Below are 16,100 nucleotides of genomic sequence, written 5' to 3' on the forward strand. Positions count from 1 at the left end.
CAGCCGTGCCGTAGAGGTATGGGCAAGAAGATGCACTTTGGTGTTAGAAGTCTTGCTCTAAGTAAAGTCTTCCTGACCATGTGAATCATTGTGTTTCATTTACCGTGAAGTTCTCCAGACTTTTCTAATTCAAACCATTATTTAGAAAAACAAAGAAAATGAAATTTGGATTCTTCTGACTGTCCTAGTCTAAGGGGAACATTTAGAAATGCTTCTGGGGTGTACTACAAGTGCAAGAGGCTTCCCCTGTTCCTAATGACCCAATAAATAGGTCAGATTTGCCATCTAGAGACAGAATCTGCATGATAGTAGTGGCAGATTTTTAAAAAATCTGCTACTTTGAAGATGTATAGGGTAACGTTTTAGAGGATAGTAAATTTGCTTTTACTTTTATCCTGCGTGGAAACAGTTTTGTTTGTGAGCACTTCAATAACCTAACTGTTCCAGCACGGATTGAAAGGGTGTAGAACTCACTCAACTGGAAAAAAAAAAGTTTCTGTCAGACAGTAGTAAATACAGACCTGCATTAGAAATCTGTAGAGCTGCCTTGGAACCCAGTTTATAGTTTCATAAACATCAACTCTTACATCTGCCATCTGATTAAAATGTATATTTTGGCAGAACAGTGATACAATCTCTGTTTAACTAACACTCTTCTAGAGGGAAGAATTCTGCTTCTGTAATTCCCCAGCAGTAGAAATGCCCTTTCCAGGAAAACTAAATATGACTCGCTTCTCAGCAGCATTTTTTAAGGACTCTACGCATTCGCACTGCCTTACATGCCCTCTTTTCCTTGAGAACAGAGTAAACGAAATGATGATCGCCTGCCTACTGCACCCTTGTCTCATTTGCAGATCACTCTGCAATCACAGAAATTGAATACATGTTTTTCTGCCTTTGCAAGCAGCACTATTGGCCTTTCCTTGCTCCAGACCAGATTCCAGTGTATTGTATACACTAAAAGATGGGTTGTTACATGTACTTTAGAAAAAGAGTCTTGATATGCAGAAGTTGTACATGAAGAACTAGCAACTTCTGGGGGTATTGCAGACCTGTTTCTGAGTCTGCAAAACCCCCTGAGCTTGTACATTCTTGCACTGGAATAAGTCACCTATTTATAAAGCACAGACTTGTTACCTTTTCACAAAAATCTATCTCCTTGAAACTGTAGAGGGAGATTTTGGGAGGAAAAAACTGCAATTACTGACTGCAGGATTTGAGCAGAATGTAAATGAGTATCAGTGCCCCAAGCAAAGTGCAGCCATTGGTTTCTTGCAAGCTCTGAGGAAAAAAAAAACTGTCAAGGTTGATGCCTCCTTGGGCATCCAACATCCTTCATGGTTTCGTGCAGAGGATTGCCTGGGTGCTCACTCCAAGGTCAGAGTGCCACCTACTGAACCCATGCACTCCTTCCCACAGAAGGGCGAGCTTGCAGTAGAGATTTCCCTTTGGAGTGCTAATCCATCCACACCCACCCTTCCTTGTAGTTTATGAGGTTTAACAAGATCAGAGCCTAGGGTGGAATGGGTGCAGGAGTGCATCGTAACCTGTTTCGGTAAACTCACATATGTGGGCTTAAAGGGGTATGAGAGCCAAAAATGTGAAATCATGGTAACTGATGGCTCCTCCATTTAAATCACTTTGTTTGCATTTCTATTTCCTGCCTCATTCACTGGATTAGATGGAAGAACATTGAGGACAGTCTGTTAGGCTGGGTTTAGCTCCAGCCCTGCTTTTAATCCCTTTGCTAAACAGAAGATGGTCTTACCTTGACTGCAGTTGAGCTTGTAGATACTTCCCACCTCCCTGGATTTGTTCCTGTTTGGCAGTCACCCTCCAGTCTTTTGAGCTATCTAATCCAGCTTGACCTTTCACAAGTTAGACTGGATGCAAGTGCCTGCAAAATGCTGAGGCAATGATTTACAATCAAAAGAGAGGACTGTTTCCTGGACCACTGTTTTATATGTGGGTCCTCTCCCCTCATCGTCTCTCAGCAGGCTGGAATGTGACTTTCCTACAAGCAAATACTTGTGAAGGCACCTCTGTGCGGTGCTCAGGCTGCTCGGTGCTCACACAAGCTTGCCAAACAGATGCACTTCTTCTGAGAGCTGAATGGGAAGCAAGCATTCGTTGGTCAAGCTGAGCAGCTGAGAAATCTGCAGGAATTTCTGTAACTAGGGGCCCAGATGTAGCAAAGAGGATCTATTAGAAAGAATACAGTAAAAAAAATAATAATCATATGATCACAGAACAGAGGAGGGCAAAGGGAGGGGAGGAGGATACAAGATAGATAATGAGCTTGACAATAGGCAAATAGAGAGCGTCGTCACGGGAGCTACAGGACCGACCAAATGGTTAACCTGTGGGCTGGAAAGAGCATCCAATGAGTCTCGCATGCTTGAAAGGATAATGGCATTTTTATTATCTCATTCCACGCCCTGATCATCCGTCCGTTTGCTCCCTGGAGCTGGCAGCAGTTTGCACTGATTCATACGCTGCAGACATGATCAGCAGATCATACTGCAGGCAGAACTTGTCAAGCCTTTCCAAGTGAGTTGCCGATTTATTACAATATCTGTATGGATTTAGCCTTTTGGTGTTGTGTAGGAAGCGCTGGATGGTGGTGATGGGAAGGGGGAACAGAATGGTTTAACAAGTTGGGAAGCTGGTGGAACAGGGGATAAACACTGGGTGCAAACCGCTTTCTTTGTCTCCTCTTTTTGTTATGTTGTGCTCTATTGTCTAAAGGAAAAGTCTTTGCATTTATGCATTTCTCTTACCTGAATTGCAGCATTTAGATTGCTTTGTTCAACGGAAGAAGAATATGTTGGAAGGACTGGTTGCTAATCAGATTTCTGTTAATGGGAAGTTTGCAGAAGTTTCATAGTTGATGTGAAAGCTTTCATGTAATCCGGATTGCTTAATTCACTGAGTAAATAAAGTCCTCATGGCACATTCATCTCTGAATATGGGAGGAAAGTGGGAGAAGAAAATCAATTAGCCTGTGTAATATCACTAAAGAAATTATCTGCTTTATTTGGGTCCTGTGTTGTTGTTTTGCTTGTCTGCTTTGTATGTTGAAGGGTGGGAAACAGGACACTGCTATGTTTCTCAAGTACTGTGATTTATATCAGGGTTTTGTTTAAAGTTTGGGAGAGGTTTTGAAAAGCAACTGGGATTTCTGGGTGCCTGTTTTTGGAGTTCTCAGCAGGAAATCCTCTGCTCCTGGAGGGAGAGGGAGCTCAGAGATTTCTGAAACTCAGCCCCTCCGAGAAGTCCCTTCCAGGAATCTGAAATCCTTCATCATGATTTCAGAAATTGGGCAATAAATAATAATTTAACTAAGAGCATGTCAAATGGGTTTGTTTTGTGTTGGTCTGTGGTGGAATGCAGCCACAAGCCACGGCAGCCAGCCCTCCCATGCTGCTGTACGGGAATGGGGAGCAGCCATGGCGGAGCACCAGTTTCTCTGCAACCAGTGCGAGGGGAAAGGGAGAACTGGATAAGATTTGGGTGCTTTAGTGCTGATATAACCAGTGGAAACCTTGACTCTTGATACCTGCTGTGAGGAGCTGGCCCTGAGTGCAGTGACCCAGACTGAAGCCTCTGAGGCAACCTTTGGACCCTTTCACTGGTCTACATTGGGGCTAGCTATTTGCTTAAAATACTAGAAATCATTGGATATCCTTGCTGAGAGAGATTCTTCTCCACTCCCCTTTGGGCGAGAGAGGGAACCAGCAGTGTGCTAACTTTATGCCTTCTGTATCTCCAAAATGTTGGGCGAGCGCTGGGAGGATTGCCCTAGCTTGCGTACGCCGTAGCACCCACAATTATGTTATGTGAAGTGAGTTCACTAAAGTCCGTGAAATTATATCTGAGTGAAAACAATTCAATTCCTTTCTCTTGAAGCATGATTAGCTACTATACTGTTGCTTTCCTGTGTCTTGGAGATTTGTATCCTGTAGCAGCTTCTAAACAAGAGCAGACACACCTTGACAACCAGACATGGCTTTTCTTTTGTCAAGACTCACAGTAGCATATTTGGGGAAGAAAAACAAAGCTCTCTTTGGCGAAGACTCTTAAGAGAAATCAAATGTGTGGCCAAAATTTGGAAACTGATTTATTCCCTTTTAAAAAAACATCTCCGTGACCTCAGGCCAAAAGCGAGGAAGACACCTTTAGCATTACCCGCAAAGGCTTCTTCAAAGCATTGCTCAGTGAAATACATGATGAAATACTGCCCTTCCCAGGCTGAGGCATAACGTAATCGTTCCAAGTGCTTGTGTCTTCTCAGAAGATTGCAATGGAAAAGAAAAGGAGTATTAAAATCCTTATAAGTTAACTCTCTGGAGACTCTCCAGGGAAAAGGAGGCGGTTGTTATTGCACTGTTTTGAATGAGGTACAATGTGATTTTCAACTTCTTGCTAATGTCCCCTAATGGCCCCTTTATGTGAACGTTTCAGCTGCATCATTTAAAGAGATTCTCTATGCTCTAAGTGTACTTGTATTTGTAAAAAATTTTGTAATTGCTAAATAGCTGAATATAATCCTGTTAGCTTTTGATACACTAGAAATTAAAAGCAGAAACTCTCATCGTAGCCAAGAAATCATTCCGGTTGGCCTGAAAATATAAAGACTGCCTAGTAAATGTATAGCGATTAAATTGGCTCACTTTGTTAGACACTAAAAGAAGCATTTACTGTGCAAGTTTCTAAAGAAAGCAGAAGTCTTCCTAGCCAACAGATTTCTTCCATCAAATTATAGCTTTTGTTCAAACTTCACATGGGCAGTTTGGCTATTGGAAGTTCACCTTTCACAGCGTTTTCTGGTTGGTTCTTCATATTTTGGATTATCTTTTCTGTTTCTTGGCTAGATGTTTAAGACAGATAAACAGCTAATGTTGTTAAGAGAAGAGAAGGGTGGAAGAGGGCACTTTTCCACAGAGAGCAGCAGTGTTGGTGGTAGTATGTTATCTGGTTAATTCTGCTCCAAAAATTGAGGCTGTTCATTTTCACTTGAAACCATTTCTTTCCTTCTCGTCTTCTCTGTTGGCCATGCTTTTCATTCCTGTTCTCCAGTGGGCAATGGTCTGAATACTTAATAAGATGGACATCATATAATTAAGAGCCTCTGAAGGTGACTCTTGCCCAACAGTGACAAGTGAACCATGGGCCAAGAAACAGGCAGTTTTCTTACAATGTTCTGTCCATTTGTGAGCTGCACTGTTTATATTCAAGTTGCACTTCAGTGCCTGATGTCTGGGAATGAAGTCCTAAACATTTGGGATGGTAGGTGAGTGCTTTTGATGGAAATATTTTTATCTGTGGGTGCACCCACAGATGTGGGTAACAGTACTCTGTGGTAACAGTACTCCATGTATACAGGGCATTCTTGACATATTAGTTGTTGCCACCTGAATGAAACACATGTGCTTTGGTGTCTGGTTTACATAACAATAGGGACAGTGGCTATTGAAGACTGAATGTCCAGTTCAAGATTTTGTAGCTGGATTTAGGAACTTTTCTCATCATGGATTAGAAGAAATTTACTGGAAGACCTGAAACATTTTTGAGTGAGATTATCCTTAGTCGAAGAAATATTATGGCAGAGAAAGGACAGGTCTATAAGGAAACATCTCTGAGATTTCACAGCCTTCTTGCCTCAGTGAAAGATATTTTTCTTCCTCCAGCACAAGCAAGTTATTGGCTCTTGGGAGCCAGAGATATTAGACTCAGCCTGGTACTGCTCTCTGGGAAACCAAAAGCCTGAAATGAGTGATGAGAATTGTTTCTGATGAAAGATAAATTTAGCAAACCCAAGAAAAATTGTGAGATTTCTGGTCAGAACAGAACTGGTTGGTAGTTCATGTCAGGTTTCTGAGATCAGTTTTATCTAAGTGGAAACAAAAGGAAATACTTTTTAAAATTAAAATGCTTTTTTTTTTTTTTGGACACTCTCTAAATAAGAAATTACTGAGCTCCATCTTTGCAATATTTTTCTGAAGTAAAATATTCTGATCTTTTTCCAAATCTTTTGATTCAAGTTGACCTACATTTTAAAGAAATAAGTTAAAAGAAAAAAAAATAGATAAAGGATTTTTGTTCTTGTTTCAGGAAGAATTAAAATACAATAGCCCTGAACATTTTCCATATCACTTCACTCTGACAAAGGTTTTTTTTCGTCTGCTTCAGCAAAACTAGAAAATTCATTGTTAGTGCAGATCTTAAATCCAGATAGCTGCTCCACAGCCACACTATTGGCTTAGGTGTTCAACAAGTATGGGATGAGGGTGGCAAAACTTCATCCTGCTTCTTCATGCTCCTGCCTTTCCCTTTCCTGCCAAACCTGCAGTCCCAGGCCTCCCCATCCACCCTCTTTTCAATTTAGAGTAAAATAAGATGGTTCAAAAGAACTAGGGAAATTCTTTGGTGATTATTTTAGGCCCTCTGTGCTCTTCTGTCCATATATATGCATATATATCTGTATAATGGAGATACAGTAAACTAGATAATCGATAACCATACGTTTAAAAAAATCCAACCAAGCGAAACACTTAAATCAATCATTGAAATGATGGAAACATGGAGACCTAACTGACTTTGTAAGTTTTCACTCCTTTCACATTTTATTTAGTGAAGGAAAACATTAAAAACCCCTTTCTTTGCATTGCTTTCACGTACTGACATTTGATTTATGTGTTGAGTTGTGTAAGCACTTAAGTGTAGTAAAAAAAGTCTCTTTGACTTCAGTTAGGCTGTGTGCATGTATAAGTAGCTGCAGGGCCAAGTTTATAATTATATATCTGTATAATGTTAGCCTTCATACATTTATCCATTACTATTTTAATTCTGTATTTCATAAAATCTATGATCAAATTTTGGAGCCTGAACTAAGCTGATGTCGTCCCTTTTAATTTAGGACTCAGCCCTTTTATTCTCCTCCTGTGTTTTATTTTTATTAGTTGCTTTCTTTTTTGTGCTGATGTGCAGCATATATTGTTAAAGCCGCTTATTAGAGCCAGAATTTTACAGCATGGAGACTGTCCTAATAAGGGAAAAAACCTAGCCCTTTATTGGTGAGGTAAGAGAAATCAGGCAGCGGATAGTATTTTGCTGATTGAGAAGGATAAGGTGTGGTTTGGCAGGTATCACATTGGTTTGGCATTTGCTGACATGGTTCCTCTTTTCTGCAGTTCAAATCCTTTGCAGAGTAGACAGTCAGGGCAGGCTTCCCCCACGCCGCCTTTTGCCTTTCCCTCCCCTCTTCCTTCTCTTTCTCACAAGTGTTCGGGGTTGCCGTGAAATTTCACTCTGACACACAAACTGGATGTGGTAATGAGAAGTTTTTGCAAGTCTAACAGTGCCGTACTGTAATCACCTCTTTAAGAAACAGCGGGCACGTTGGAACACAGTTTTCCACGTGGGTTGTTCTACATCTGAAGCGTTTAAACAGTTTGTGAAGTTGTCAGAAAAATCACACTTCAGTCCAAGGTATTATGATCAAATTTCTCTGTTCTCCAAAATCCATCACTGAAGCAAAGTACTAACTACAAGGTTTAGTTGATGCTCTGAATTGCTCGGCTGTTTTTCTTTCAAATTACTTTGAAGATGCGGATTGAATTCCAGAGATGAGTAACTCATCCCAGGTTTAAATACAGGCTTCAGATCTGAAGTCAATATAGTTCCTCAGATTTTAAACTGAGTTGTGATGACCATAGTTTCAAGTGAGGGCAGAGGCTGATATTTAAATTCTTTCCTTCCTCAGGCTCTGCTTGTCTCTCAGTAACTGAAATATCAAGCCAAGTATTGGCTCTGCTTAAATTCACTGTGTGCTGCACCAGGAGACCAAAAGTGACATAAAGTGACTGCCCCTTCCCACTCGGTGCTGCGGTGCGGTTCTTTGACTGTAGGAGGAATTACGGTTAACCTAGTCACTAAATACCCAGTTCTCCATCACTTGCTTATTTATTTTCTTCTGAGTATTGTAAGCTTGATTGTGTCACTTATGAAGGAAATTTTTCTTCTTTTTTTTTTTTCTTTTCCTCCCCTCATAGTAATTCTAGAGTACATGTCCTGTTATTGTTGAGGTTAGCTTACTGTAGGCAAAGGATGTGAAAGATAAACTTGGATGATAATAAAGCAGAAAAGAAAAATAAACAGTTTTAGTAGCAGGGACTGGGTGTACCAGTTTGCATTAAAGAAAACATATAGATAGACCATCAGGAGTAGGCTACTCCCAAAAACTTGCTGCACAACCACTTTTTTGGGGTTTGGTAGGGTTTTTTTTTGTCTGATGCCTATTTGTATTCAGACCCTTCTTCCTTAAAGTCAGAATCTCTCTTGAAGATCAGGGACTTGGCTAACTTTGTTGTCTTCTTCCTTTAATTTCCATCCATCACTTTTTCAAGTACCTTGACAAAGCAACAGTGAGAAATACTCAGATTCTTGTAAGCAAGAGTGACTCCAGCAGAACCTGGTGTGCCGGGAGGGGAAGTTTAACTCTGTGCCAGCAGTTTTGATTCTGAACTCTGAATCTTTTTCGGATCACTCTCAATCTGTTTTATACTTCTGCTTAGGAGGATCTGGTCCTGCTGTGGGTCCTCTAGGTAAAGGTTGCTGTATTACAGAACGAAAAAAGGTTATTCTTGTTCCAGATAGCTTAAAAACTTATTCAGAAAATGTCTCCTAACTGACATGCTGTGCATTTCAAAAATTTGAGAAAGGAGCCCCTGTGGAAGCAGTCCATGTGCACTTGTTTTCCTCCTGCTGATACTCTAAGAAATGTGGAGACCTGTCCTGGGGGTGTGTCCTTGAGACCAATGCACTTGTCACTACAGGATGTGAGATTTTGGCTTCTGTTCGGTTTGTTGTAGCCAAATTGCCTGCAGATTTTTTAACCATAAAAATATATTACATGTTTCTGAACAGGAGATTTTTAGCTTGCCAAATTCCATCTGCAATGCATTCAGCACTGGAGTTACTTCAGTGTAATTACAGAAGTACCTTCTAGCATCACAAGTGTGGCTGTCCTGGCAAGATCCTTACTACAGATTTTTGTTGCTTAGGTTTTTTTTGTCGGTTTTTTTTTAATTTGTTTGTTTTTTTTTTAGTGGAGTTTGTAGCTCAGCAGTAGGATAATGGGACTGGTGAGCCTCACAAGGCTCAATACACTGTAGGTTTCAGCATCCACAAATGATGATCTGTCATCACGCACTGACAAGGCCATGGTGGAACCTTTATCGTTTCTTTGTTTATTTTCAGATTGTTCCTGGCTTTCCAGCCCCTGTGAGCCGTAGTGGCCTCTCCTTTCCCATGTGCTTCGTTTCAGTCTTTCTTTTGTTCTTTCGTTTCAGCTCTCTCTTGCTGCTGCATTACACAATATTTTGCAAAGCCCGAATGAAATGTGTTCCAACCATACCGTATTCTTTTGCATACTAATTTCTTTAAAAGTAGCCTCCCTACTTTCTAAACTAGTATTGAATAATAGCCTCATGTATTTTGCCTAACACCCATCTTTCCTCTGTGAAGCAGTTTTTTAGAATTGCACTTCTGCAGGAGGGAAATCACTGGCATAGATTCTGGGTGTATATGATGGTGTTGTGCATCTTGGTCTTGGTCATCAGCCTCCTCCTGGAACAGGAGTGGTCAGGCACATTGTGTCAGCAGTTTCCTTTCTCAGAATTTGAAAAAGCCCTAAAGCTCAACTAGCAGAGGTCGTATCTGCTTCCGAAGCTAGCTAAACTTTTACATTGGAACGATTAAGGCTGAGAAGTAACTTTCTTCTAGTTCCTCTGGTACATTTTGCCACAAAGGCTTTAGCAAAGCAGTTTTGAAGTTATCTGAAAATCTGAAGTTATCTTGAGCTTTTCCTCAAGATTTACCAACATGCTAAAAAGCTCTCTTAACGCTGTAGCAATGCTGTTTTGGTATTCCCCACCAGTCCTCATCTATATGGCCATGAAAGCTTCCCACTTACAACATGTACATTAGCAATAATCTGCAGATCATCCAGCTGAGGATGAATACTCCTCAGCATATCTGAAAGCTGCATTTGGTCCTTTGTCATTTTGGGATAGCCATGGAGTTAATTCCTTACTTGATTCGCTGGATTCTCCTCTCTCTTTCAAACCCACCCAACACTCTGTGAAGTGATCATGTAGGAGACAAAGTATGGCTTGGTATCTCCCATCCAGTCCTGTGCTTATAGCCTCTGAACTTAGAAAGGTGAATGCTCTGAACCTATGAAATGATATCTGTTTCTGTTATCGTCTCTGTGTGCTAGTTGTTTCTTGTGCTGTTCTGCCATGGCAGTCATACCAATGTGTTTTCTTTCTCCAAACAGAGAAAGTTTGGAGAACTGGTTTTCACAAGATTATAGCAAGCAGATATTTTGGTGTTTAGTGCCTAGTCCCTGGCTTTTGGTCCCTTCCAGCACTTCTCAAGATGCATGACGACATTTCAGTGAGAGCCTGAGTCCTGAAAAGGCTGCTAGTGTTGCAAGGGTAGGCAATAGGGAGGTCAGGCTTGGGAGAATTTAAGGTGCAGGGCTCACGGGTGTGGAGGAAGAAGATGGAGATACCCATTAAAATGCCATTAGGTGAGGAGAGACAGGGGCTGCCTGGAATGTGAGACAAAATTGGAGAAGGAACTGGAAAAGCTTCTGGGGAGCTGAAATAGAGAAGAAAACCATTTGGAAGTTTTCTCTGTAATGTAGGAAAGTAGATAGTGGGGCCTTCCCTGGAGCTTCCTAAATCTTTGGTAATTTTGTGGGAGTATTTTAAGCAAATTTTGGGCAAGGGTCCAGAAAAACTGTTTGTATGTACTTCTGCAATGTTAGTGTGCAATGCATTAATGTTGACAGTTACTCAGTCTCATACTCTTCTTGAGCTGGCAGAAGCACCTGTAAGTACATCGAAGAGCACCTCATTGCCAGAGGATTGCTAGTGTTTGAGATAACTTTTATGCCTGTGTTTGCTTTAGACCAATTGGTTTTATAATACCTTACTGATACAGGTAACACCCATCGTGCTAGCCTCTGGATCCCCTGAATGGAAGATTTTTTCCTGAACATTCCAGTGTGTAGTCAGATGGGAACTGAAGCACAAGGGAGTTTAACCATCTCATGCAGGAACGTGTAGCAGAGAGGGGCTAAATGAAGCCTTCTAAATCCCAAGTAGCACCTTAACCACTAGCATGTTAGCTTGAGTTAAAAGCAGGCTTACTTTTCCAATTTGGAGGATTCCTGATTCCCATACCTTTTTGTTACCTCATAGCTGCTGAAGTTATCTTCTTCAGACAGATGATTACCATGTTCTTATTTACTCAGTAGTCGCAGTCAATTGAGTTGTGGTAACAGGTTAGACCACACTCTTTGTAAGCAAAGCAGGAATTCAAATTCTCTTAAGCTTGTCCTAATTCTTTTTTTTTTTTTGTGCCAAATATTCTGCAATTTATATCACCAAATCCTTGCTTACTAAATGTTAAATTTTCACTACAGTGTATTAAACATAGATTTGCTATCCAGTGCTTTGTTTTTGGCCCTTCCCAGTGCCTTTTGGGATGCATGCCTTAAATTCAATGAGAACTTTCATAAAAGGGTAAATAGAATTGCATCTCCCTTGCAGTAGGGCTTGGTATGCGTGTATGAATAGTTACTATGGATTGCTGGGAAGAGGATACTTGGATGAACCGTAGCATGTTTGGATCAAGTCTAAGGCCTGTTCTCTGGCGGTGTTAATGCTAAGGATCCTTCTGCTGTGCAAATTCCTTGTTTTAGGAGTTTCAGTGGCTTCCTAAAACACTCTTGCAGTGCAGGTGAGACAGTAAACATTTTGACTTTGAATCAAGACAAAGTCCTGCAAGAGCCAGTGTTGGAAGGGTTGGCTGACATTCAGGTCAGTCCCATCTGTGCTGTGGGACTGAAGAGGGTTCAGTGAGAGCCATGGTGCACAGAAACCTTCCCTGTGATGTTTTCTACAGTTCCTGTAGGACTAAAATCTCTCTAGTGTAGAGCTGGTGTTATCTCACTCAATCACCTTTTGGGAGTCCTACCTCACCAAGGTGGCTTTCTACACCTGTTGAAGCTTGAGAAGCAGAAGGGTTTGGCAGCAAGCTAACTCCTCAGTTCCCAGTGGCAGGGTGAGGATCCTGAACCCCATTTTCAATAGTTTCAGACACTTAAGTCTATCTCAGTTCGCAACCCAGTGCTTCAAAAAGGTGCTAGACTGTGTTGAGGCATGCTGACCCCTGCACAAAGCTTTCGCAGTGACATGGCCGCAAGATCCCCTGGGCTAAACTATCTTTTTGCCCTGCCTTTCCCATTTCCCAGCAGGCGTAACTCTTTAAAATGTAAACTACTGATTTGGAAGAACCTAGCAACAGAAAGCATTACGCAGAAGAGAGGCAGGCTATCACTTGCTCAGAGAGAGCTCAGGGGAGGATGTCTCTTTGTTCAGTATGCCAGCAAAAAAACGGTCCTAGGATAATCAATTCTGCCAGTGGCTTTCACACGCTTTCAGGCACAGTGGTGTAAGTCAGTATGGTGCAGCTGTTAGAGATGGGCCTGGGAGGAAGGAGTCCGGGTACCTGCAACAACTCCTTTGGAAGTTGCTGGAAAAGCTCCTGGTAGCTTCAATAGGTTTGGGAGCAGGCGTGAAGTAATGCAGCCAAAGCAAGAATCTTATCTGCTGTGTGGTTTAGGCTGAAATAAGTACATTCATCTATGTCTATATTTTTTTCATTCTATAAACTGGCCTTATAGTAATAATAATACCCACAATGCAGAAGTCAGAAGGGGCTGCAAGGATTAATTAACATTTGTAAAGCACGTTGAGATCTTTTGATGGAAAGACGTTAGCAAGTGCCAAGTAATAATATAACAATGAGGCAAAAATAGCCATCGATCTGCTTTCATTCCTGGAATGTAATGGATTATACCAGAAACCTTGGCTTAAACATTGCTGTGTTTGTGTTTAATGATGGATTTTTTTTTTTAATTACCTTTTCTTTAAAAATGTCAGTTGAATCTGTAAAAAGGCTTTGATTCTTGGTGATGGAAACTTATAATCTCTTATCTCCTCTCACGTTTGGAATTAAACTCGCTTTTGCCTGCATTTGCAGTCTGTACCTGCTAGCTGTATTGCTTTTTTAACATGACAGCCCTTTGTTATTCTCCCCACTTTGTTGCTCACCTTCTCACTTTCCTTCTACTGTTGGTCACACTCCTGTCTTTTATAGTCCTATCTACTTTGCTTCTTCACCTTTGCTGCCCTGGACCCACGTGCCATTTCTTTTAGCAAGATGATGAAATGCAGATAGAGGAAATTATACATTGTGTGGCATCAAACCAATGCTTTGTGGACCAGTGCTTTGGTCACGGTGTGCAGAGACAGGGACAATCACAGCACAAAGTAATGCCATGCTCTCCAACACACTCATTGCTAGCTGGAAGCAATCCAGAGCTCATAGGTCCAGCCCAGGTTAGTGCTGCTCACGCTCTCCTGCAACCCAGGTGCCAATGCGGGAGGAGTGTGAGTGTGTTTTAACTGTCAGACAAACTGGAGCTGGGACAACGAAAGAACACTTAGGGCCAGGGTTTGTAGCTGATGAACACGAAGCACAGAAGGGGCTGGAGGAAGGCTGGCCAGCTAGGGCAGAGGATGGCTGTTTGGCAGTGGAAGATTTGCCTAAGAACCAACAAGGCCTGAGCAATAACTTGCTGTGAACGTACAACTGGCAGTACCACTCAGCTCCCTCTGTCCTTGCAGAGCTCATCTGTGTGGGGATGCTACATTATAAGGCGTTTTGTAACAGCTATTGCAGACTGGTTCCCTATCTGGAACTGCTATTCCAGAATGAAGCTGAATTTTTTTTTTTTTTTTTAAAAAGCAGCACACCATAATAATTGCTGTCGTTTGGAAACATACTGTGTATTGCAGAAAAGCGTCTTACTCTGGCACAGTACCTCCACAGGGCATTTTCTCTGTGTCAAGTGCCTTATCCCTCTAACAGCTGCGTATGTGCCATTGGAAGTCCACAAACCGTGAGCACTTCTAGGGCAAGCAAATTGTTATTTTCTTCCATTTCCTAGTTTTTACCTGAGTATTTTCTGTGAATAACTTGTAGCTAATTTGTTAGTGAATCTTTGAAATGGAAGAGATTTTTTTGGAAGATAGAGTTCTGTTAAAAGTTTTTTTTTTTTTTACCCTTTTTAAAGAACAGTGGCTTTTAGATTTGTATTTTCAGTGTGATTTATCACCTCTTACGCATTCAGCTTTCTACAGACTTTCTGCGATAGTTTATACTGAGTGAGTTTGGTAGTTTCTTACAAGTAGATTCTCTTGGAGTAAGGATCACAGTGGAGCAATGTAAGGGGAAACGGGTACATCTAAGGAAAAACTAATTAAAAGGAGAAGGCCAGGGTATTTTATTGTGTTTATGACGGTGCAGGAGCAATAGCTGCATTTCAAACTTCCAGCTGTTTAAATTGTGCAGTGCTGTCCGCAATGATGTCTGCAAATCATTGTAATGCTGATGTGCTTTTCAAAGTGCTGTAAAGTAACCTTGCATATCTCTACAGGCCTAATTATGGAAAGATTTTTTACCTTTCATGAAGGTGAAAGACACATCAGGATTAGCTTCGGAGAGATGCATGGAATGTATCTGCCCCTAATCCTGTTAGCAAATGACAGGATCTGCACTCGTAATTCCTCCGCTGCCTCAGTGAAAATGTCTCCTAATCACCTTCGCTGTTGACAGTAGGTTTTTTTAACACCTGAGAAAAAGACAGATGCTTGTCCACATTAAAAGTGCACAGCCATGACTTTCTCTTGAAACCAAATCTGCACCTGCACAGCGTCCATGAGTTCTGTGCATGGGGAATCAGTGCTGCACAATTTTGAGACATCTGATTTTCATTAATTTTTTTTTTTCCTGATCACCATATGTTGTATCACTGAACGTATTTGTAATGCTGTATCACCCTCCAAACTGGTTTATTTCAGTTAGCGTGAAGCTTCACAGGCTGCTCTTGTTTGGTGCTTGTTCTACTCTTAAATTTCAGATGCTTCCCTGTTTGCAGCATTTATTTCAACATTTAGCCTGTTGCAGTGTGTTAAGGCTGTGTCCTCCTCTTGCATATTTTGTGTCAGGAAGAGCGAATGAAAAAAACATTATTCTATTATTATCTGATTATCTGGTAAAATTATTTTTTTCAGGCTCCTTTTGTGCAAATACATGCCTTGTACTTTGTGCCTGCAACACAGACTTTGCTGTATTTCTGAAAGCTCCAGCAGATATCTTCAGGGACCCATTTGGCTCTGAGCAGTAGTCATTTAGTTACGATCTTGAATCCCCTGAGAAATATAGAAGAGTTTTGACACTTCACAGAGCCCAGGCTAATGCTAACACCCATACTTTTTATTAATTGAGTGGTAAAAATAGCAGATTCTGACTCCTTGTAAGCATTTCAGATCGCATAACATTTCAGGCAAGACCAAAGGAGTTACCAAGCGATATGCAATCTGGGTAATCATGACCTTGCAGTTTCCATTTTGTTAGTCATGGTGGATTTTAGCTTTCCAGGCCCTGGACAGCCGTGTGAACGTGGCCCAATGCTGGATATTAATGGCAGAGCCACATAACCTGTCCTGGTGCTTTCACACCCCAACAGATCTCCTTCCTGCTTCTCTATCCGCCGGGTGTTTCTCCATCAACCTTCCCTCATTCCCTGTCTCATGCCCTGCAGGGACGGAGGCTCCTCATCTGTTGCTGCTGTCTGTCTCTCTTCTTCCCCAGCTCAGGGAGATATCTTGTTCCAAGGCCAGCCCCTGTTTGATCCTTGCTTCCACCTTCCTGCACCACTGGTTCTCTGTCCCAATCTCGTTCAAATCCAGAATCAATTTCAGTCTTAAATCAGTGACTGAAATTACAGTTACAAGCTATAGCTGTACGCTATGTGCTGGCCCATTCCAGGTGCAGCTGCATTTCAGGTAGACAGATAAAGTAACTCCTTTCAAGATGGGTCAAGCACTATTGGTGGGTGTTGTCCCTGATATCAATCAACGTGATGCTGTGAACTTTCTTCCCTTCAGGATTCACCC

General features: G+C 41.5%; 1 protein-coding gene across 7 annotated transcripts in view; it reads left to right on the forward strand.

Moving 5' to 3' along the window:
- CALD1 (caldesmon 1) overlaps positions 1–16,100 on the forward strand; it is a 194,218-nt gene that overhangs the window by 135,222 nt on the left and 42,896 nt on the right. The window contains exon 1 of one of the 7 annotated variants that reach the window (XM_086756028.1): positions 2,330–2,550. The exons of the other annotated variants lie outside the window; for them this stretch is intronic. Coding sequence (XP_086612154.1) covers positions 2,504–2,550 — 47 coding nt within the window. The 5' untranslated portion in view covers positions 2,330–2,503. Of the gene's footprint in view, positions 1–2,329; positions 2,551–16,100 lie in introns of those variants that run through there. 7 annotated transcript variants of the gene reach the window in all.

This window comes from Chlamydotis macqueenii, chromosome 1 (assembly GCF_036417535.1).
Source record: "Chlamydotis macqueenii isolate bChlMac1 chromosome 1, bChlMac1.mat, whole genome shotgun sequence".
NCBI classification, from domain to species: domain Eukaryota; kingdom Metazoa; phylum Chordata; class Aves; order Otidiformes; family Otididae; genus Chlamydotis; species Chlamydotis macqueenii.